This window comes from Vigna unguiculata, chromosome 3 (assembly GCF_004118075.2).
Source record: "Vigna unguiculata cultivar IT97K-499-35 chromosome 3, ASM411807v1, whole genome shotgun sequence".
Lineage (NCBI taxonomy): Eukaryota > Viridiplantae > Streptophyta > Magnoliopsida > Fabales > Fabaceae > Vigna > Vigna unguiculata.
Genome location: NC_040281.1, coordinates 41653939 through 41677411, shown reverse-complemented (window position 1 = coordinate 41677411; position 23473 = coordinate 41653939). Strand labels below are relative to the sequence as shown.

Here is a 23473-nt window from a genome sequence, read left to right as displayed (position 1 = left end):
TTATAAAATTGTTTTAAAAGAATCAATTTGTTTATAAAAAACTATTTTCCTAGATATATAAAGTTGATATATTTAAATTGTAAACTGGACTAAATTATAAATTTAAACACAAAGAACTAAAAATAAAATCTAGTTTGTTTTTCTATTGAAATAACAAATTTTTTACTGTCAAATTTCATTGAAAACAAATACCTCGAAAGCAAGTCCATGTTTATGGAGAATAAAAATATATGGGGAAAGACCATACCTTTATTTGATAGTTTTCAACGAAACGAATTTTCTGGTTCCACACAAGGAATAGTCACATTTATGTGACTACCCATCATACCATGCAATACAAACGAAACCTATTTTCTCGCTTCTTTGAGTTTCTTATGATTTATACATGTGGAGTGTGGTATAGCATATAGGGTGTCTACAAAAAAACATAAGTTAATTAATATGTTTACAAAAAAGGACAACCCCCTTTTCAACAAATTATAATAACATTAAAAATCTAGTGAAATTAAATTGAAGGACATTGTTTAGGGTCATGTACTAAGCTGCTCTAATTTCCAATTGTGTGCAGATATAATTTACCTGTTGCCACATATTCTGGATTTTGGCCGGTAAGGATACACTTAAGACTGTTTCTTTTTCTTTTCCAAATAAAAGTAGTGTCTCTGAAAGTTCAATACTGCCCAGATCAAGTGTCTGAGACCAATTTCAGGCCAAAGTGCAGTTGGTGCATATAAAGGGCATGTACTTGTCTGCCAAAGTAGAAAATTACTGAGGCGAGCTTCTCCAGAAGATCGGATCAAGATGTCTGGGTCAGGTGCAACTGCCATGTACATGTTCTTCTCAATATCCGCAAGTTTTATAAAAGGAACCTCATCCTGTATATCCTTTCTCTCTTCAGTCAATTCAACCAGCCCATTGCATGATCTCGTTTCAGCTTCAGTATAGTTACCGATATGATTCTCGATATTATTCTCAAACAAACCCTCTTTCCTTGCAGCAGTTTCTACTTCAGCACTGCAAGCTTTGGTTGCATTTGGATATTCTTTACATGAATCTTGAGAAAGCAAATCAAAATCATTTCCTTTCAGGACCTGATCAATTCTTGAAAACGCACCATTTGTAACTTTCACTTTTTTTCTCGTTTGAACTTCATTCAATTTTTCCTTGCAACATTCTTGAACAGCATGCACAATCTCGTGACGAGAAGTATACGCTACACAAATCAAAAGAACTCTCTGGTTGTTGTGGGCAGTAACTCTCGTTGCCTTCTCCACAGCAGCCCTGACAGGCTCTGTCAATAGTTGCATGTCTCCAATGAAATGTAATCTAACACCATACTCATTAATGAGACTTTCTTGTTCAAGCAATTCCTCAATCTTTTTCTGCATCAGTTCCATCAAGGACTGAACTTCTGTAGACTTCCTTTTGAAGTTATCAATGCTGAATGCATAGACAGTTACATACCTCACTCCTAACTCATAGCAGTATCTAAGAAGGGACGTGAGAACATTAAATCCAGCCTTGTGGCCATCACCTTCTTCCATGTTTTTCTTCTTTGCATACCTTCGATTTCCATCCATGATGAAAGCAATATGACTTGGCACAGGACCCACAGATAAAATGGCAAACATACATCTTCTTAGATAACAATTTAAACCACCTAAGAATTGGCCTACAATATTTCCAGTAGTTTTCTGCATTGAACTGTTCAGTTGTGAAACTTGAATAGTCCAAGATAAACCTGTTTAAAAGGAATTTCATTATAATTTAGAAATAAGAGTTAAAGCAACAACAGTCGAACATCAACGTACAGGTCTACTTGTAAGAAGAAAGTATGACTACATTGTGAATTGTAAAAACAGACTCAAAATGTTATAAATATAAAAAATTCATAAATGGGGTAGTTTTGAAACCAAATAAAATGGGTGCTTCGCTGCTGCTGCTAATGTATTAAACACAACTTTCCAGACAACAAATGATATCATATTCTATTCACGATTTGAGTATCACTACTCTAAAAGTTGATGGAACTATGAGAGCTGGGACTCCTGTAAGTTTGTTGCAGCAATGAACCTAGAACAAAATCTACGATTTTAAACCCTGATTAAAAGGATAAAATTTTACTACAAATAATACCAAAAAGAAAATACAATTTAAACTATATCAACAAAAGAATATATATGTGTAAACAATCAATATTCAAAAACTCTGTAATGTTGCAACAGTTGAATCTGATCACAAATCAATTATGGGGAACAAGTGCCATTTTTGTCAAAAACTGATGCTGCTGAGTCTAAATGAAAAGTAAATCTAAAATTAGAGTGGAATGCAAAGTTCAATGCACAATTTCTGAACCACAATTACTTAAAGTCACTTAATAGTGCATCAAAAGTCAATTGTCATCAATCATTCGTTCTAGATATAATCAATTTACAATATAACTTTCATTTCATAGCCACTTTCCCAAACAATAATCATAATAACATAGGAAAAAGACACACCCTTTACACAAATAAGATTAAAATCAATCCCCAATCTCCAACTATGCTTTACCTGAAATGCAGCAACAGATGGAGTGGAAGTCCAGGGACGATCTTCAAATATGGAACATGTTCAAGGTTTATATCATCTCCAAAAATTAAATCAACAGAAAAATAAAATGCCCCTTGACGATAAACATTTGAGAGACCAAAAGATAAAGTAAGAAAAACTTTGGTGGAAAAGTTAAGGATCAGTATCCTTAGAGATTATCCAACTAGATGACATTGTGTGTCTTGAGGGGAAGAGCATCGATGATAGGATACCTAAAGTAGCTTGGGTAGATAAGAAGACATGATGGGTCACAATGTAGGGGGTCATGACCAAGACAGAAAATTTAAGGTTATGCCCTGTGTGACTAATAGTTTTGTTGGCAGATAGAGGAGAGTGAAGCGTTTCTGTTTTAAAGGATATAAACATGATTTTAAATTGTAGTTCGCAATCGCAATTGTGACCACAATATTGATGTTGTAGAACAGCCTACAAAGGCAACAGCCCACAAAATGATATGTAATGATATAATGCATTCATAACATAACTACAATGGAACTGCAATGGAACCGCAAGGGAACCTCAGCACCATTCAATTTCACATTTTTGTCAAATAAAAAAAAAGGAAACAAAGATTCAAATTTCAATCTTATAATGTAATTCCTTAAGTGTCAATGGTTAAATGGATGGGATGTTTGGGGAGTGCAAGAGGCACTCCATGGTGGTGCACTGGAAGGTTGCATGATGTACTGATGAATAATTGTAAAAAATATATCAATAGTTAAAATAATTGAATAATTTATGTTCAGTTTAAACATAGCAATTATAATGACCACAATCCACATCACAATAAATGCAACGGCTTTAACTACAAGAACAATCTCAACTGCAATTCAGAACCATGGGTATAAGGTTAGGGAGTGATACGATAAAATTTCTAAAGGCTTGTACAATACAATAATCTGATAAGAGTAAATCCCATTCTCCCTCCAAGGTGCAATAAAAAATCAAGTTTTTCATTCTGGAGGATGATAAAGCTGCGGTGTGTTTTTGTTTCTAATACAGTTCAATAAAGTTGCAGGTATTCTGGTCCAGCGTGATTAAAATTTGAATTATAACGCTCACAGAAATCAGGTGTTCATCCTACTTTGGTTTCATTTTTTACCTTTGGAGTTGAAGGCAAGCACCATTAAAATGGGGCTAAAATTCATGCCAAAAAGCACATTTAAAGCCTGAATCAAATAGACATACAACCATCACATTTAATGGGGGAAAACCAGCTTCCTATGTAAGTTGTTAAACTTGAAATAAAAAGCATGAAACTCTACTATGACAGGACTACAATATTTAGAAACTTAAATGCAGAATTTTGACATTTTACTCCACTTTAATGCTTCAATTCTACAATATCAACCCAAACAACAAAGATGCAAAATTTTAATAATAGAAAATTCATTTTTAACTGGATAAATACATATAAATCATATAGAAGAAAAATGGTCAAACTCTGATGCCAGTACCTGATAACAGAGCCTTCTTGAAACCCTATGATTTCATCAACTAAATGTGCTTCGTTTGGTTTCTTGAACGTCCCTAATTCTGAAAGAAAATATCACAAATAGCTCAGTTCAAAAGCACAAAGTGCACGAAAAACAAGAATGTGCAAAATGTTCATAACTTGTTCAATTCCTAGTTACAGTTCAACCTATAAGTCAGGGGAGTTGGGACTTTCTCACTTCCTAAATGAAAGGCCTGAAATATATACTAGCTGTGACTACAGATCTATGATGACTTTAAAAGATAATATTTCCCATTGGTACATAAATTGTTTAAAATACGAAAAAGAAAAAGAAAAAAAATCCTCAGATGCAACACATAATGATCATACATAGTCTTCATAACCCTCCTAGTGTTTGCTCCTACTGCTCCTCGTACACACATATGCAAGTATGATGGTTTCCATTGTATTTAAAGCGATGGGTTGAAAATTTTGTATAAAATCAGTCATCATAGCACTGAGTGTAGACTACAAAATGAATACGATGACTACTCCTTTCAGCAACATCCATCAGCTTTGATCTTGCAAGAAAATGTTATTGCCACGATAGATGCAGGAAAGCAACAAAATATACAAAACGATTTAATCAGAAGCAAGAATTTCCAATATTATCTTTCAAAACCAAATGAAACAGGTATTCGCTACTAGAATAAGTTATGTTCAGAATATCAGAGCAAGAGCTTTACTTAATTAATTAGATCGGATAAGGTTAAAATACTTAGTTAGCCAACAAAAAATGTGAACATATGTCCAGAAGTGGTAAACTAGGCTGCGTATGAAAAACAAATTCAACATGTTACAGCGACACAGACAATAAAAAGAGCATGCTACAACTACATTATATGTTTAGGTTTGCGAAAAGGCAATCCTGGTCATTAAAATGAAAAACTAACAACCACTTTCCTCTCAACACTGATGGGTTGATAACCAGAAGCTGATAAATATATAGTAAAACCCTGTTAAACCTGTACTAGTGCACTAATAAGGACCCATAAAACAGTATTGAAAGAAAGATATGCAGTCAACGAGACTATTGAAAAAAAATTCAACTATTAAATTCATTCATGCATTCCTTCAAACACTTGGCAGGTGCAGGAAAATTAACACCCAGTCGTTCCAAAGACAAAAATCATTTTAAAAAGCTCTGGAAATCTATCTTACAGCAACTTCCGGGGACCAATAATTAGTACTAAACATTGAAACAAAAACAGCAAAAGTACGAATAATTAAGGAAACAAGTCATGCTTAAAAGGAAGAAAACACTTCTTTTATAAAAGTAAGGAGCAAAATGAAAACACTGTAACAAAGAAATCATCTCATACAGTATAGAAACAAGAAGAACCAGCGGAAAAACCCTCACCTAAAATTAAAATAATAATAATAATAGTAAAAATAAAAATAGTCGCCGTAGTCACCTTGGAGGAGGGAAAATTTACATGTGGTCTGAATTGAAGCAAAAGCCCAAATAATTGAGAGCGTCTACTAAACACGTTTTCATTCCCAAAGCCAAGTGAATAATTCTCATAACTGACGTGGCAAAGTGTTTATGTTAGTCTTATTTGATGACAAAAAACAACGTAGATTCGTTGAATCTGCAATTGTTTGTTTGATAAATAATGAATATCATAGGCTAAATATGACAGTAGAAGTAGCAGATGCACTTGCATGCAATTAATCACTTACCCAGAAGAAAAATCAAACTTATGTCATCCAGGAAAAAGACAGAACAAATAGAACCCAAATGAATGACAAATTTCAATTAAGCATATCTAAGTCACTATTGTTATGATCATAGACTAACACCAATAATTTAAAATATCAAAAACGAAGAAAATCTACCATCGTTTTTAGTAAAGTTAAAATAAAATCGATAAAAGAAAAAATGAGCAGGGAGATGGAGCAAAAAGGTTGAGCTTGTAGTTAAAAAAAAAAAAACCCCTTAGGAATCAAGATTTAGTGTTTATTTTGCAGCTTTTTAAAAAATAAAAGAATAAATAAATAATATATCAACTTTATGCTTTTAGTTTAATGATAAAGTATTATGTAAGATAAGTTTATTGATTTTTATCATATAATGATTCTTAATTTTGCACTACAAATATTTCCAGGACTAGAAATCTAGAACCTTTAGAAATCTAATTCCAGTATTACCCATTCTTAGATAAATATAAATTCTTATCTCGAGTTAACTCTTAGACTTTAAGATCTTAGATATGGAAAATGAATTAACTCAACGTGGAACCTTTTTTATGTAAACTATTTAAACTCAGATAAACTTTCACAGACTCTCTTTGAGTTAAAAAAAAAATTAAGTAAATGTAATTAATATTAAAACAATATGGTTATTAGTTTTTATTTTAAGAAATACTCGGTCAATAAAAGTTGCTTTTACATAAATCTAATAGAAAAGATGTATTCATTCAAAAGGCTTTTAAATAAATCTAACAGAAATAGATATGTATTCATTAAAAAGGCTGAAACAAAATTTGACTATTATAATGAGTTAGTTTTCGAATTCACAGACAACTAAGGTTAACTTGGTTTAATTTTGAGAAAGAAAGATCAGAATCATTTAATTACAATCTTGAATTGATATAAAGTAGTTTTCTTATTTTTAAAAATTAATTGATGAAAATTTGTGTAAAATCTAAGAATCTATATACGGTAAACAGTAAATATGAAATATTGTTCTATTTACAATATTGAAACTAATCCCTATATATATATATATATATATATATATATATATATATATATATATATATATATATATTTTCTTTTTTCTTTTAAATAAAGGTTCCTCTGCATATTAATTTAGTTTTAGATATTTTTTTAATTTAAAATAAGTCAAGTAATAAATAAGGAAGAAGAAAAATTTACACTTTAGTTTCAAATCCAATTACAATCCACATTGGTATTTTAACTACAAGAATACACAATATTAGAGATGTAATTTTTATCTATAAGTTAAACCGGTTCATCGTATATTCGAATCAGATTATATTAAAAAAAAATTCAGTCTATTTTTTAATGTGAGTTGAAGTGAATCTAATTTCACTTAATTCATAGGTTAAACTAGGGCTAGACATAATTTACTAAACTATAGTTAATTGTATTATATTAAACTAAAATATACTAAATTATTCATAATAATAATAATTGGTCTGTACTATAAAATAGTTCAGTTTTAAGAAACTAAACTTATGTTAAGTTAACTAAGTTAACTATTAAACTATAGTAGATTGAAAGAGCAAAATACCTCAAATAAAATATTGATATTAGGATAAGAATTAGACTTATGTGTTTTATGTTTTACGTTCTATTCTTTCTCTTTCATATTGAAATATTTATTTTATTTTTTCTTAATTTTTTACTTTACTCTTTCTTTGAGAAAAATATAAAATATTTATAATTAATTTATTAAAAAAAATTATAAATTAATTCAATATCTTATTTTATTTTGAATGAATTTTACTATGTAATGTTATTTTTATGTTATGATTTTACAGAAGTTATTTTTAAAAATTAAATTTTGTGACAGCTAACATTTTTATAATTTTTTATTTATATTAAAGTTTTTTGTAACTTAAATATTGAAATTAGTATAAAATATTGGTACTAACGTATTTTTTATTTTAAAATCTTATGTAATATTATTTTTTAGTTTTAAAATATTTATTACGTGGCATCAACTTTTTTAAAGAGAATTTATTTTAAAAAATTCTTAAAATATTAATTTTAGAACTTCATAAAATTTCTATAACATTTTTCACACAAATATTAATGAATACAAATGTTAAAAAAATATTAATTTTGAGAATTTTCTAAAATAAATTCATTTAAAAAACTTTTATGCAACATAATAAACATTGTAAAAGTAAAAAGTAATATTACATAATATTTTAAAATATAAAAAGTAATTTAATACCGATATTTATATTTATTATATTAATTTTAATATTTTAATTACATTTTAAGTTACGGAAAACTTTAATATAAATAAAATAAATTATAAAAATGTTAATTGGTGTATTGAAATATGATGCATATTTCAAGTATTATTTTCTAAGCACTTTCAAATTATAAACTTTAAATTATTATTGTGTAGTACAATCATATGTAATTAGTGCAATTCGATTCAAAATAGTGTAATTCAATTCAAAATCAATGCAATCCGATTCAAAAATAGTACAATTCAGTTCAAAAAGAGTGAAGTTTATTCAAAATCAGTGCAATTCGATTCAAAAACGGTTCAAAAACAATGTAGTTAAGTTAAAAATTAGTGCAGTTCAATCCAAAAATAGTGCAGTTCAGTTCTGACGTAGTGCAGTTCATAAAACAATTTAGTTTATAACAGTTCAGTTCAGTTTATATTATAGTGTAATTCAGTACAGTTCAGTCCAGTTTATTTTTAAGAATAAGAGTTTAGTTCATCTGAATTGTTTTTTAGTTCAGTGCAGTTCATGCGAACAATCTTTTAGTTCAGTGCAGTTTGGTTTATTTTGCCCAGCCCTAGGTTAAACAGGTTTAAGTTAAAGATGGATTAACTTATAATCTATCATAATAATATTGTATTAGTATTTTTATCATTTTTATAAAATTTTTATTAAAATATTTATTATTTTTAATTATATAAATCCACAAAATGATATTTTGAAATAATAGAATATTATTCATAAGATTTGAATTATTTAAATGATTAACTTATTTATTTACCAAATTATATAAATATAAAACATAAATTACAAAATCAAAATAACCAACCAACCGGATGGTACAAGTTACTAAAAAAAGGTTATTCAGGTTGAATTGAACATTTTTTCAGCTACAGCCTGACAAAATTAATAACGGAACATTGAAACTATAATGAGATCCAATCTTTCAACGTGGAAATTTCGAGAATCTTACTACAAAACAAAAAGAAAATGTAACAATCTCAATAAAAATTTGTCCTGAATACTTACTTATTACTATTTCAGAAATTATTTAATGTATTAATTCAAATGTACTTATAAAAGATACTAACCATAGATGAGTTAGTTCGACTATCTTGTGAATTAAAATATTATTTACAATAAATTTTATTAAAATCTAATATATGTAAGACACGCTTAATCTATTATATATTTGTAACTTAGCAAATAATTATTAAAAAATAGTTAGATTTTAATTTCATATATCACACACGTAGTTAACAAAATATAATCGAATTAAGTGAGAACTTAAACAATATAGTACAAACACAACATGCTACCACAATGAATAATAGGCAGAACAACGTTTGCTGTCAAAAACATCTTTAAACATAGATGTTGTAGAATAACAACCATGGTCTCTTCTCACGAAGAGTTTACCCCCAAAAAATTACATTGACCTCTTCATATATAATCCAATATACACAGAAATTTAAATGGTGGTCAAATCCAACTAGTATGGTAATGTTGTCACATACCAAGGTGCACCAAAAGAATACATTGACCTCATTGATAAGAAAACCAATATGCGTCAAAAAGTTACTGCAGAAATAATCATATAGTGTTCCCAAAGGCTCACACAACTTTGGATGTTGATCAAGAAATGAAGATATGCAAACAGTGGAGTGTGGTAAAGCATATAGGGGTCTCTACAAAATAACACAACTTAATTAATATCTTAACAAAAAAGGGATAACCCCTTTTTAAACAAATCTAGTGGCACTAAATTAAAATGCAGGACATTGTTTAGGGTCATGTACTAAGCATTTTAGAGTAATTTGTGCTGCTTGTATCGCTTTCTTTCGCGAATATTGACCCTCTATCTCACCATCCATTATGGTTTTCAACTTTTCTTTGGAAGAGAAACAAGGCTTGGTTCTTCTGCTCTCTGGACGTTGAATCAACTCACGCCTGTCAGGCATTTCAAGATGCACTACACAAACCCACACACACCACTCTACACATACAAGTGGCCTGTTTAAATATTTATACAGTTCATAGGCAAATGTTCAAGCATTATACACACTAGATTTCTATTTCTAGACTCCCTCTTCCCCAACTTCATCTTCCATAAAGCTTGATTGTTTGAGGAGACTTTGTTATAATTTCTTGTTTTTCACTACAGGAATGGTGAAAACGACACAAGTCCTTTCTTTTTTGTTTTTCTGTATAAATCTCTGAAACAAAAAATGTAGAGGTATTTTAGTAATTATAAGTTTAAGTTGGAGATAAAAACGAAATAAAGAATTCTGAAATTAATTCCACGTTGTTCGTTATTTACCATATTTTGCTTCCATTTCATTATTACATAGCATAGCATGTAAATAATCTCCTCATATTATGCCTAGTAGTCATTACTACAGCCAAAAAACATACAGTTAAAGCTGCTCCAATTGCCAAATGTATGCAGTTATAATTTACCTGTTGCGCATATTCTGAATTTTGGCCAACAAGAATACACTTAAAACTGTTTCTTTTTCTTTTCCAAATAAAAATAGTGTCTCTGAAAGTTTAATACTGCCCAGATCAAGTGTCTTAGACCAATTTCAGGCCACAGTGCAGTCGGTGCATACAAAGGGCATGTACTCGTCTACCAAAGTAGAAAATTACTGAGGCGAGGTTCTCCAGAAGTTCTGATCAAGATGTCTGGGTCAGGTGCAACTGCCATGTACATGTTCTTCTCAACATCCGCCAGTTTTATAAAAGGAACCTCATCCTGTTTATGCTTTCTCTCTTCAGTCATTTCGACCAGTCCATTGTATGATATCATTTGAGCTTCACTGTAGTTACCGATATCATTCTCGACATTACTCTCAGACAAACCATCTTTCCTCGCAGCACATTCTACTTCACTACTGCGTGCTTTGATTGCATTTAGATATTCTTTACATGAATCTTGAGAAAGCAAATCAAAATCATTTCCTTTCAGACCCTGATCAATTCTTGAAAACGCACTATTTGTAACTTTCACTTTTTTTCTCGTTTGAACTTCATTCAATTTTTCCTTGCAACATTCTTGAACAGCATGCACAATCTCGTGACGAGAAGTATACGCTACACAAATCAAAAGAACTCTCTGGTTGTTGTGGGCAGTAACTCTCGTTGCCTTCTCCACAGCAGCCCTAACAGGCTCTGTCAATAGTTGCATGTCTCTAATGAAATGTAATCTAACACCATACTCATTAATGAGACTTTCTTGTTCAAGCAATTCCTCAATCTTTTTCTGCATCAGTTCCATCAAGGACTGAACTTCTGTAGATTTCCTTTTAAAGTTATCAATGCTGAATGCATAGACAGTTACATACCTCACTCCTAATTCATAGCAGTATCTAAGGAGGGACGTGAGAACATTAAATCCAGCCTTGTGGCCATCACCTTCTTCCATGTTTTTCTTCTTTGCATACCTCCGATTCCCGTCCATGATGAAAGCAATATGACTTGGTACAGGACCCACAGATAAAATGGCAAGCATACATCTTCTTACATAACAATTTAAACCAGCAAACAATTGGCCTATAATATTTCCAATATTTTTCTGCATTGAACTGTTAGGTTATGAAACTTGAAGAGTCCAACATAAACCTGTTTAAAAGGAATTTCATTATAAGGTAGAGATAAGTGTTAAAGCAACAACATTTGAACATCTTGTAAGAAGAAAGTATGACTATATTGTGAATTGCAAACACAGAGACAAAGTTTTATAAATATAAAGAAAGAAAATTCATAAATGGCATAGTTCAGGCACCAAATAAATTGGGTACCTCCCCGCTACAGCATATGCATTAAAATCAACTTCCCGAACAGCAAATGACATTATATTCCATTCCATTGATGATTTAAGTATCAGTGCTCTAAAGGCGGATGGAACTATGCGATTTGGGACTCCTATAAGTTTGTTGCAGCAATGAAGCAAAAGCAAAAATGTAGGATTTAAAACATTATTTAAAAGGATCAAATTTTCCTAACAATAATATATCAGAGGAATTATAATTTAAACTTTATCAACAAAAGAATATACGTGGAAACAATCAATAAACAGGAGCACACCCATGCCCTTGTTAACTCCGCACGTAAACTTGTTCTATAGTAGACATATAAGCACCCTTTATATATTTGTTTACATATTCAATATTTAAATGCATTTGTACTGTGCATTCAATTTATAAGATCGCTCTGGGAAACAAGACTTGTGCAAATATTTAGCACCATATTCAGGATTTAAAACCGGGGCCTTTGATTAAATAGGAACAATTTCGCATGTTAATTCACACATCAAATCACATTTAACATCTTAATCCTTATGCTCTTTTTAGGTGATGAGAGGAGTGCAAGTTGCAGAGATATCTAACAAGGCAGCAATTGATATAGGTGATTGTTGCTCCAACAGCATACATTTATTTCTGCCTTCAAAATCTGAAAAGGTTATGCTAAGCATGCTTGAACAACTTCATGCTGAGCCAATGAAAGTACACAGCAACAACAATTATAGGGAGAGTCAATGGCACCAAAAAGCAGTAGTACCTGTTATATTTGTTAAAAACAAAATCAGAAAAACAATTAGTTTTTATTTCTTCCTCAGTCAGAGAGACAATATTAGTTACAAAAGAAACTGCTTATACAAAAAATGATAGCAACAACACAGAATTTATTCCAACCATATATTTAATTGTCAAGATTATCAAACAAGTCAAATTTATCTTTCTTATTTTAGTCCAAGAGTCCAAACGAGGGTGAAAGAAAGAAAGAATTACTTAGGAAGCTAGGACAAACATCAAGCTGGACCAAGAGTAAAATGGTACTTCATTAACTACTTCATCATAAAACAACCTCTCTCCTCAAGTCCAACAATTTGTTGGTTCTTCTGATTTGATCATTTCCCTAACAATATTTTATTTTCAAAGCATCATCAGTGAGGCTATACGCTACCAAATTCACTGCCTTGAGTATCCAAGCTGTTTTGTTTAGGCTGTATTAGAGTATTAAATGTTTTATGAGACGGTGTACATAAACTACCCTTAATCTTGACTCTTAAGTGATGTGCAACTTTGGGATCTATTCGAACAACTTTCCATTAGCCATAGACACTTTTCTTATTCTAATATAGATCTAAAAGACAAACTCTTTTTTCCCCTCAGAGATGTATGAAACAAGCAGACTCAAACGTGGTACAACCCTCGATATTTCACTTACCGGATACACAAAGTGACAAGAAAGTCAAGAACACAACCTTGTCTAATTTATTACCACATTCGAGTCATCACCAAACACAAATTTCAAACTAAACAAGTCAGATTCATGTCATGAATGGGACATACAGTAACCATTTATTGTGTATCATGAATTACATGTTCGTGAGACGCACAATATAACACACTCACTATAATCAGCATATAAAACAAAACAGCAACGAATTTCAATATTAGGAGCAATCAATAGTTAATTACCAGTCATTTTGCAAGGCAGAAATGAGGGGAACATGAGAAGGTGGCAAAAGCTTGGAAATCACAGCAACAAAGAAAAACCCAACAAAGAAAACAGAACCAATTGACAGAAACAAGCATCCCCACAATTTTCTCTCGTCAAATGAAGCCAACAAACGCATTGCATCACTCAACCTTCACCACAATCAAACACTTCTGAAGAGATTTCTGAAAACAAAAATAAGAGAATAAAATATTTGAGCTTCGTCCTATGATTATAAACGGTAAATTATAAATGGGATTTGACTTATTAAAAAAAATCAATTCACCCAAGAAAATAGTCATGCTTATTAAACTCGACTGTTAACTTGTAAAAAATGTAAAAAACGTACGACGACTATACGTTCCCACAAACATTGCCCGAGTTGAATCGTAAGCAAACTCGACTTTGGAGCAGGATCGGTGGGTTCGCTGAGAACTCGGTAAGCTCCGCCAAACTCGCGAGCTTGCAATCGAGTTGGCGAGTTCATAGGGGTATTTTTTTTAAACGACGCCATTCATTGTCGTTTCGCGTGAAAATAAACAAAACTCACCCGGATTAGAGTTCGTTCATCACATCTACTGCTCGCGGGGTAGGGTTCCTTCTTCCTATAGAAGCCTCTACTCGCGGACGCTTTCGTGGCTCTCTTTACCTATCCCCACAGAAGGCACTCTTTGTTCGCGAGGCGTTGTCGTTCTCTTTGTTCTCCACGCCGTCGTTGTTGCCGCAGTTTGTGACGTCGTTGTCGTTCCGATAATCGGTGTGGTGGTGTGTAGTGGGTCTCTGCCGTTCCCACCTAATTTTTAAAAGGATAATTAACCTGGTATTTTTTACCTCTTTTTAACCCGCTACATGTAGTGACATTTTTATTTTTGTTTTTGAATAATTTGAAGTTGCGTGATGCAGTAAATTAACTGCATGTTGGAGTGGAGAAATAAATGAACGCGTGTGAAAGACAGAGAACGCCAACGAGGGAAGCGGAAGCGGTCCCATCACTGAAGCGCACCTCATGTTTGATTTAGTTTTTATTCATCTGGTAATCTCAACTGAAGCGTTTATAATTTCTTTCTTTCTGCTAAGCTACTGTTTGGTTCTCATTTTCTTGCCTTTATTTAATTTTTTGGTTTAAATAGTAGTTTGGTTTTAATTCTCATTCGATTTTTTTAATGTAGTTTTGTTAATTTTTTTTTTAATTTGGTTTTAATATTGGTAATTTTTTTTCAATTTAGTCCTTTTCTAAAATAGTTAACGGAAGTGAACAGTAACCACCAAGTGTTATTTTGAGATTTTTTTTATTTTTTTAATTTTGATTTTTTTAATTTTTTATAATTTTTATAATTTTTTTAAATTTTTTAAATTTTTTTAATTTAAAAATAAATATACACGTATCAAGTCCATATCATGCCACGTGTCATTTTTGTGATTTTTTATTTTTATTTTTAATTTTTTTTAAATTTAATTTTTTTAATTTAAAAAAAATCCGTGTGTCAAGTTAATATCATGTCACGTGAGTCAACTTTTTATATTCATTGGTCCTAATATTCGTTATTTGTTTTCAATTTGGTTCTAGTTTTTTTTTTAATTTAGTATTTTTGTTCCTATCCAAAAACAAAATATAATTTGTATATAAATGTTATATGGATATTCTTATTAAAATACATATTTTTAATTTAATATTACAGTTGGTTTAAAATTAAATATTTTTAACCTCTTAAAATTTTAAATTAATGGTGTCATTGCTTTTTTCGTTTTAATTTTAAACTAACTCTAATTCTAAATTAAAAATATTTAACAAAAAATATACATTTTAATATATACAAATTAAATTTTGTCTCAATTTGGAGAAGAACAAAAATTTTAAATTTAAAAAAAAATAGGACCAAATTGAAAACAATTAACGAATATTGGGATCAAATTGAATATAAAAAACTGATTCTGACACGTGGCATGATATTAACTTGACATGTGGATTTTTTTTTTAAACTTAAAAAATTAAATTTAAAAAAAAATAAAATATAAAAAATAAAAATCACAAAAATGATACGTGGCATGATATGGGCTTGACACGTATACATTTTTTTTCAAAATTAAAAAAATTTAAAAAAAAAATCTCAAAAATGACACGTGGCGGTTACTGTTCACATCCATTAACTATTTTAACGGTGTTAGTGAAAAGGACCAAATTGAAAAAAATTTATCAATATTAGAACCAAATTGAAAAAAAAATAAACAGTAGGACCACATTGAAAAAACAGAACAAAAACTAAGACCAAACTACTATTTAAGCCTAATTTCTTTGTTCCGCTTCGAATTCGTCTCCTCGTCATTGAAAGTGACAACACCTTTAACTATCTCTGCTGCCATTTGAGATAAAAACCATAGACAATGTTTATTAATTTCAGTTGTTATTCCCATAAGGATTTAGGTTGCAGTAGTGCCTACGGTTTCTGTTGGTTTCTTTCTTTAAGAAATCGTTGCTGCCACGTTCGAGGAGGTAAATAGAAATAGCAAAGACTAGCTAAATTTTATATTTTCCGTGAATTCTATAGTAAGGATTTAGGGTTTGAGAAGAGTGTCTGCGACTGCCTATTTTATATAGGCTAGATAGATAGAGTTTGATTAAAGGGGGTAAAGGGGAAGAAGGAAGAAAGGCGAACCTAAAAAAAATTATTAAAAGTGTGGGTCTTAAAAAACTGTTGGATTAAAAATTGCTTGAAGGTTTTAGACATGATGTGCGCAAAAGGAGAATCAAAGACATGGAGGGTGTGTTCGTTTGAGGGAGTGGATATGGGGGGAGAGTGTGAAGATGGATTTGTATAAATTTGGGTTGATGAATTTTTGTGTTTTTCTGAGTGGATTTAGAAAGTAAAGTGAGTGAATTTGAAGATAAGTTGTATGAAAGTTAGTGAGAGATTTGATTGATGTGATAGATAAAATTAATTCTAAAAATATATTGAATTAAGAAGTTACCAAAATACCCTTGATGAAAAAAGAGAATAATTTTGTAATTTGATGTTATAAAAATAATTATAATTAATTAATACAAATTAAAAAATATTAAAATTGTATGAAAATTTAAAATAAAAAAAACTAATTTTTTATGAATGTAAAAAAATTTATCCAATTAAATTTTAAAAAAATTATACAAAGTTATATAAATAAAGTTAAAAAAAGTCAATAAAAAAGTTTAAAAAAAGTAAAAAAACAAACACACACACACGACACCGGTGTCGTAACCGGTGTCATCTTCTTCAATGTTAAGACACCGGTGTCGTAACCGATGCCATCCACACAACACACACTTGCACACTTGTAGCACCAGTGCATATTACCACCACGCCACCTTGTGCAACCACAACCACCACCACCGTGCAACCACAACCCACCCCTTCATCCTCTTCCTCGCCCACCACACTCAATCAACTCATCTTCTTCCCCCTCCATGAACTTAACAAGGGCATTTTTGTCATTTGCCTAACTCCACTATAGTATCATCACTGTTTTGAGGGGATGGATGAATTAATCCGCGAAAATCATTAAAAACGAACGCACTTATACATGAAAATCCGCTCTCTCAAATACCATTAAACAATGTCATACCCAGAAACGAACATTGCGTAAGGCTTTGTTTATTTGAGATGATGAATTTAAAAGAGAGTGACCGGATGAATTTGAATAAATTTAAGGATAAAAGTTGTGTTTTTTTTAAAGATTTGGAGGTGAAAGTGAATAGATATGGAGGTAAGATTTGTGAAAGTTTGTGATGATTTGATAGATGTGATGAATAAAAAAAATTTAATAAATAAAAATTTAAAATTACAAATATATCCTTATAATTAAAAATAATATAAAATAAAAATTTGATGAGTGTAAATTAATTTAAAAAAAGTGTTGATGAATAGTTTTTAAATAAAAATTTAATAGGTGTAATAAATTGATAACGTTGTTTTCCACCTTTTATTAATGTTAAGTTTCGTGAATAAAATCAATCCTACATAGCTTTTATCTTATTTAATCCTCTAGTTTATGTTGTTTTTGCATTGTTTCGTATTTTAGTTGTTTTTTACTTTTTTATTTCTAATCTCTATTATGAGTGTCTGAAATAAAACAATAGGAAGCAATTCTAGTGAAGGAAAACAAGTTGAAACTCAAGGAAGCATGATTGGACATGAAAGATTGACTTTTACACAAATAATCATGTTGAGGGGGCATTGAGATTAAGTCCAGCACTGTAAACATGGAGAAAGGACTCACCTATATGTATATACTGCCTTAGACCACCCTTGGAAGGCCAAAAAACGACCATTGGGCGTCAGGGTCACTCGCTGGGCGAGCTGTTAACTCGCTGGGCGAAAATGACAGATCAGAACTGCAGTATTTCGGTCGCTGGGCGAAAATATGGCTCGCCCAGCGAGTTACATGTCTGAGAACGTCGATTTTAGGCCTCGTTGGGCGAGTGTGAAGCCGCTGGGCGAGAATATCGACCCCAATACACAAATATGGTTATTTAATCATGTTTCTACGAGAGTATTAGGGGATTCCTCATTTTTCACGAATAGAAACACCCTGCGTGCTTGGGAGAGACTCTTGGAGGCTATTAGGGGTGTTGGGAAACTCTCCCTTCTCCTTCTTGGGTTTCCTTCTTCATCCATGGAGGTTTTACCCCTTTTGGGTTGGAGAGGATGATGGGCTACAAAATTGGAGGCGGAGAAGCGAATGGGAGGCGTAATTGGAGCATGGAGAAGTATTCAAGAACCTTGGGAGAGAGATTGTTTCTACTTTATGGTTCTAATTTCTTTCCTATTCTTCAATTTTGTAAAACCCTAAGTTCTCCACCATGGAGAGCAATTTCTATTTGTTGAGATTAGATGTAAAACATTGAATTATTGTGTAAAATTGTGTTGTTAATTTATATACTTTTCCAATTCATGTTAGTATTTGATTTCCATGCTTAATGCTTGATGTGGATTGTTCCCATGCTTGATTTATGATTCTTGAGGTGTTGGGAAACATCTTTAGAATCTAGATTTGAAATTAAATACCTAATGGATGCTTGTATCTAGGAATAGAAGTTGGTTCATTAGTAATCTTAGATTCTTGAAACTAATGCATGATTTCACTTGTTGAGGATTCAAGGAATTGAAATTTGATGAGTAATCATAGGCTCAAAGGCTCTAGGAATAGGATTTGAGTATTCTTGTGAATTGATTTTAACATGAATATGGAATTGGGATGATTTATAATGCATGAGAATGAAATGGTTGAAGCCTAATCTTGACAAATTGTAAATACACTATGTTAATTTCTTGTTGCACACCAACTGTTTCATAAAATACAAAAAGAGTTTTCGTTGTATTTGTGTGAACTTTATGTCTAATTGAGTCGTGAATTGCGAGAGTTGTCATGCGTTGCACAAGGCCTTTGGGAGAGAACGGTAAAATACTTATTATTTGCTATGTGCGACCGGTACATTTGTCGTGTTGGTTTTTCACTGACATAAATAAAAAATATGAAGAATAGTTATTATGTATGATGTGATGCAAATTTTTTATTTTATCTATAATATATATATATATATATATATATATATATAATTTATTAAATTTTTAAATATAATAATTTATTAAATTTATTAAATTTTTAAAAATTTAATAAATATAATAATTTATTAAATTTTTAAAAATTGATCGTTATTTTTACAAATTTTTTATAAAATCGACTATCTCTTCTTCTTTATTTATCAATGGTTATTTTTTCATCTGTTTTGATATACTTCACTTTATTTTTAATAAATATAATTTTAGTTTATATATTAACTTAATAACATTACAACATTATGATCTACTAATATAATATCACGCATATTTAAAAAATACATACACATATGTGCGATAGCGCCTATGTTTACACTAATATATATAAAGCGAATGGAGAAGGATCGGTTCCACTCTTTCTAGAACCAAATTCAATCCTATGCAAATTCATTCAGTACCAATTCTAAACTTGGGGCAATAATGTAAATTTTTTTTTTTTTACTTTCAGATCTTCTCTTTTCAGCGAGATGAATTAATATCTTAATCCTGCAAATCATTACTCTGTTTTCTACACAAATCATTAAATACAAATACATTATTTATTCGTAAATTCATCTCTCCTCATCTATTCTAATAGTAATTCGTTTCAAAAGAACAAAATCTAATGGAGCTCCTTGAAACAAGCACACCCAACAGTACAAATCATAGCCAACGTCATGACAGCATAGTCTTGAATTGCAGAGTTCTAACTTGCTCAATTGCTGGAATTGGTATTTTCCACTCTTTTTTTTTTTTTTAATTTTAACCATTTCAATACTAGTATGAGAAGTTAAATTATTATCTAAGTTGGGATATCAATGAATATCTTCAATGGCTTCCAATCGCTCAAGTACTTGTTTCATTGAAGGACGTTGTCTAGGGTCAGGCTTTAGGCATTTCAGAGTAAGTTTTGCTGTTTCTAAAGCAGCCTTGGTTGAATATTGACCCTTTATCCTACCATCCATAATGCTTTTCAACTTCTTTTTGGAAGAGAGACATGGTTTTCTCCATTCAACCAGGTTCTGTTGCTCTGTTGGCCTTCTTTTGTCAATTACCCTCATGCCTGTAAGTATTTCAAGAAGCACCACACCAAATCCATACACATCACTATTCACATACAAGTCCCCTGTTCAAATATTCATACAATTCAAACACATGTTAGTTTGTGGTGGGTCAAAGCATTGGACTCCATTATTCCTTATTACCTTCCTAACTTCATTTCCACAAATACATTCATTGCTTTACTACTATAACATTAAGGTCTGTTCCTTTTAAGGAAACTTTCTCTGTTTTCTCGTCTTTGGCTTATTTTCACAAAACAATGTCTTTGAAATCAAGAAGTCAGGTGTCATTTAAGTAATTACATGTGAAATAAAAACAAATAATACTTCCTCACACCAAATAAACCGTTCATTCTCCCTACATTTTGTTTCCATTTCCTTCTTGCATATGCAAATCTTGTTCATATTATGCTTTGTGAAACACTAATAAATTAAAAACATATTTTAAAGCTGCTTGAATTGTCAATTATGTGCAGATACAGTTACCTGTTGCGACATATTCTGGAGCGGCATAACCATATGTGCCCATGATCCTGGTAGCCTGTGATTGTCCCCCAGATAGTCCTTTTCTGGCCAAGCCAAAATCTGATATTTTTGCATTGTAATTCTGTACGATAAAAAGCAATTCCTTACAAAAATTACGAGGAATTCAGCACGTACATTAAAACTATTATGCACTCCTAACATCATGTAATATTCTTCAACTCGTCCAGGGACAATAGTGTTAAAAACACCAAGAAATAGACAATGAGAATCAAGATATTGCCTTTTTTTAGGTTTACATGTTAACAGATGGAGTTAAGCTTTTTCAAAATGAGTTTGGCTCGTAAAACAAATGATGGGGTCCAAATTAGTATTTGTCCATTTATCCCAACTTGATAGTGTATTAGCTCTGGATTCCAGTACGACAAAAGGCATACGAAAGTCAGCGAACAAAAACTAACTGACCCTGTCGAGAAGTACATTTGAGGTCTTGAAATCTCTGAATATGACTAAATTTTCGTTGTCGTGCAAGAAAGCTAATCCCCGAGCTGCACCGATAACTATTTTAAGCCGGGTGTTCCAAGAAAGCGGCTCCATGCTATTACTTCCTGCTCAGAAACAAGACAAGTAATATGAATTAAACTTAGTCAACAAGAGAAGTTTTCTTTAACCTGTTTTAATTGTCTTCAATTCATACTTGTGAATAGATGACTCTCTAAGCTTCCCTTTGGCATAAACTCATACACAAGAAGAAACTGATCCTCGTCCCAACAGTAACCCAATAACCTCACCAAGTTGGGGTGAGAAAGCCTTCCTAAAACATTTACCTCAGACTGCATTCTCCAACCAACACAAAATCACGTTTAAATAGCAACTCAAGTTGTTCAAGACAAAGGATGTATGACACGAAAATTAAATGTAAAAGTAAAATTACAACATGATAGAACGATAAATATTTAGCCAGTTATGTTTTGGCATGTTCTCTAGAACATGGAACAGGACAAGTTCATCTAACTTTACCAACATTGTAAAGAAAAGTTTGTATTCAGTTGCTAACATGATAGCAATTAATTTAATATAAAGATGGAAGTGTGTGGGTTCATTAAAAATTTAAAGTCAGAGTTTAAAAAATGTAAATGAAAGAGTTGAAAACAAAGCGACCTGCCACTGTGAAAACCCTTGTAAACCTTCCGGGTTGAACATTTTGATGGCAACTACCACTCCAGAGCCTGGTTTAGCGGGGATGAGGTTGTTCTCATCCAACCATCCCTTGTAAACTCTGCCAAACCCACCTTCACCGATCAATCTGTCGGACCTGAAATTCCCTGTCGCAGATTTCAGCTCCTCAAAACTGAACACCTTCAACTCAGGCCATTTCAGAATTTGGCCTTCGGGAAAAGGGAGAGGAGAGCATTCGCTGTCGATGCTTTCTCTCACGGAAAACTGAGTCTTTCTCATCGTGGTGGTTGTGGTGGTTCCGCAGAACTCGAAGTTGCTGCCGTGAATGTCTGATGAACCTGAAAACAGAGGAACCGAACCCCTCATGGGAAAATTCGAACCGGAGGAAAAAAGTAACGAATCATTCCCTGTTTTGGGATGAATTTAGAAAGGGCGCGGAAATTTTGATAACTTGCCCGGAGAGTCATGGCGGTTGAGAGAGGAGGAATGAAGAGACGGAGCACCGGAGAAGCAGAGACCCATCTTATGGCAGTCAGGAACCTCTGGTTTTGGTGATCACTTGGTTAACCATATTGTGTCTTGGTAATCTTCGCAACCGTTCGGAAAGCTAAAACAATATTTTAACAATAATTTTTCCATTTATAAATAAATTCCAGAAGACGGAAATACGAATTCTTGACTTTCACTTGAACTGATTTTTACTGTAATGCTTTTGAACTGATACATATAAGTTGTCTTGTTGTTTAAAGCAAATACGTATGTTATGAAAGCTTAGTTGTTAAGGAAATAATATAGCCTAAAATACATTATAAATTTTAAAATATTACAAAGAATCAATAAGTCTATCTATTACATTTATTAAATTCAATAATTTCTTCTTCTTCTAACAATCTTTTCCTTAAATTAATATATATTAATTCAATTTAAAATCAAACAACTATTTCAATTTCAAAAATAATGGCTACTTGATCTTTATTATTTTGATGAATTAAATTCTTTTAAGATATAAAATTTCACATAAATATTCTTATTTATTTTATATAGGATTGAAATTTTTGAGAATTTGATTATTGAGTTATTGTTAAAAAAATGATAGTAATTTTTTGAATTGTAATTCTTTATAAACTTTCCTCAACATATGACTTACAAACAAACACAACTTGCATTGCAATAAACTTTTTAGAACCAAATGAAGTAACAATTGGTTGCTTTTTAAAAGAATATGAAATAACGTTTCTTTTAAGCAAAAAGACAAAACATATTTACTTTCTATATCATCTAGATCATTTCCACAATTATTGTTTATAAATCCAATCATATCACATTTTTCACTCTTATAATATATCCCAAAGTTTATGGTTCCTATTGAAGAATTCTTTTGTCACTCAACAAATATGATTGGGTAGGCCTAGTTGCACTAAGATACATTAGAGTGACAATAAATCATGGATACTGCCTACTCGTTACCATACTCATGAAAGAATTTTGCTCTATTATGACTTTTGGATGCTTTATGCTAACTAGTTTGGGGTACCCACCAATGTTGATCCCTTTGATTTTTTATTTTTCTTTAGAAGAAATTCTGGTTAGGACTGTTGGGCTTCTTTATTTTCAGTTTTCTTTTCAAATTGGGAGACAAAGGATTTAGAGTAGAGG

The 23473-nt window shown here is 31.4% G+C and overlaps 3 protein-coding genes across 12 annotated transcripts; all 3 read right to left on the bottom strand.

Moving 5' to 3' along the window:
* Positions 1-231: 231 nt before the first annotated feature.
* LOC114178121 (dehydrodolichyl diphosphate synthase 6-like) lies at positions 232-5935 on the bottom strand. Of its 7 annotated transcripts, none has more exons than XM_028063840.1 (4): positions 5771-5935; positions 5503-5614; positions 4050-4128; positions 232-1741 (listed from the first exon to the last, which is right to left on the bottom strand). In XM_028063840.1, exon 4 carries the CDS (start codon positions 1698-1700, stop codon positions 621-623), a length of 1080 nt encoding a protein of 359 aa, XP_027919641.1. In that variant the 5' UTR covers positions 1701-1741; positions 4050-4128; positions 5503-5614; positions 5771-5935; the 3' UTR covers positions 232-620. The 7 variants fall into 7 exon arrangements, with proteins under 7 accessions (XP_027919641.1, XP_027919640.1, XP_027919645.1 ...); XM_028063839.1 differs by having other exon boundaries at positions 5503-5679; positions 5771-5868; XM_028063844.1 differs by lacking the exon at positions 5771-5935 and having other exon boundaries at positions 232-415; positions 580-1741; positions 5503-5720.
* Positions 5936-9701: 3766 nt separating this feature from the next.
* LOC114178393 (dehydrodolichyl diphosphate synthase 6-like) lies at positions 9702-14455 on the bottom strand. 2 transcript variants are annotated; one of them, XR_003603318.1, is made up of 4 exons: positions 14075-14453; positions 12454-12582; positions 10483-11643; positions 9702-10238 (listed from the first exon to the last, which is right to left on the bottom strand). XR_003603318.1 is itself a non-coding variant. In XM_028064257.1 (3 exons), the coding sequence occupies exon 3, from the start codon at positions 11600-11602 to the stop codon at positions 10652-10654; it is 951 nt and encodes a 316-aa protein (XP_027920058.1). In that variant the 5' UTR covers positions 11603-11643; positions 12454-12582; positions 14075-14455; the 3' UTR covers positions 10455-10651. The 2 variants fall into 2 exon arrangements, 1 of the variants encoding a protein (XP_027920058.1); XM_028064257.1 differs by lacking the exon at positions 9702-10238 and having other exon boundaries at positions 10455-11643; positions 14075-14455.
* Positions 14456-19587: 5132 nt separating this feature from the next.
* On the bottom strand, positions 19588-22496 carry LOC114175734 (probable serine/threonine-protein kinase PIX13). 3 transcript variants are annotated; one of them, XM_028060521.1, is made up of 6 exons: positions 22273-22496; positions 21800-22155; positions 21336-21471; positions 21119-21246; positions 20642-20762; positions 19588-20220 (listed from the first exon to the last, which is right to left on the bottom strand). In XM_028060521.1, the coding sequence occupies exons 1-6, from the start codon at positions 22337-22339 to the stop codon at positions 19910-19912; spliced, it is 1119 nt and encodes a 372-aa protein (XP_027916322.1). In that variant the 5' UTR covers positions 22340-22496; the 3' UTR covers positions 19588-19909. The 3 variants fall into 3 exon arrangements, with proteins under 3 accessions (XP_027916322.1, XP_027916321.1, XP_027916323.1); XM_028060520.1 differs by having other exon boundaries at positions 21104-21246; positions 22273-22494; XM_028060522.1 differs by having other exon boundaries at positions 19588-20157; positions 21104-21246; positions 22273-22494.
* Between the last annotated feature and the right edge of the window lie 977 nt (positions 22497-23473).

Bases quoted from the DNA above. Each gene is read 5' to 3' on its own strand.
- LOC114178121 (XM_028063840.1), bottom strand. From the start codon at position 1,700: ATGCAGAAAACTACTGGAAATATTGTAGGCCAATTCTTAGGTGGTTTA.
- LOC114178393 (XM_028064257.1), bottom strand. From the start codon at position 11,602: ATGCAGAAAAATATTGGAAATATTATAGGCCAATTGTTTGCTGGTTTA.
- LOC114175734 (XM_028060520.1), bottom strand. From the start codon at position 22,339: ATGGGTCTCTGCTTCTCCGGTGCTCCGTCTCTTCATTCCTCCTCTCTC. The intron at 21,472-21,799 runs GTCGCTTTGTTT...TGGAGAATGCAG, and splicing joins AAGGGTTTTCACAGTGGCAG to TCTGAGGTAAATGTTTTAGG. The intron at 21,247-21,335 runs GTATGAATTGAA...GTTTCTGAGCAG, and splicing joins AGAGAGTCATCTATTCACAA to GAAGTAATAGCATGGAGCCG.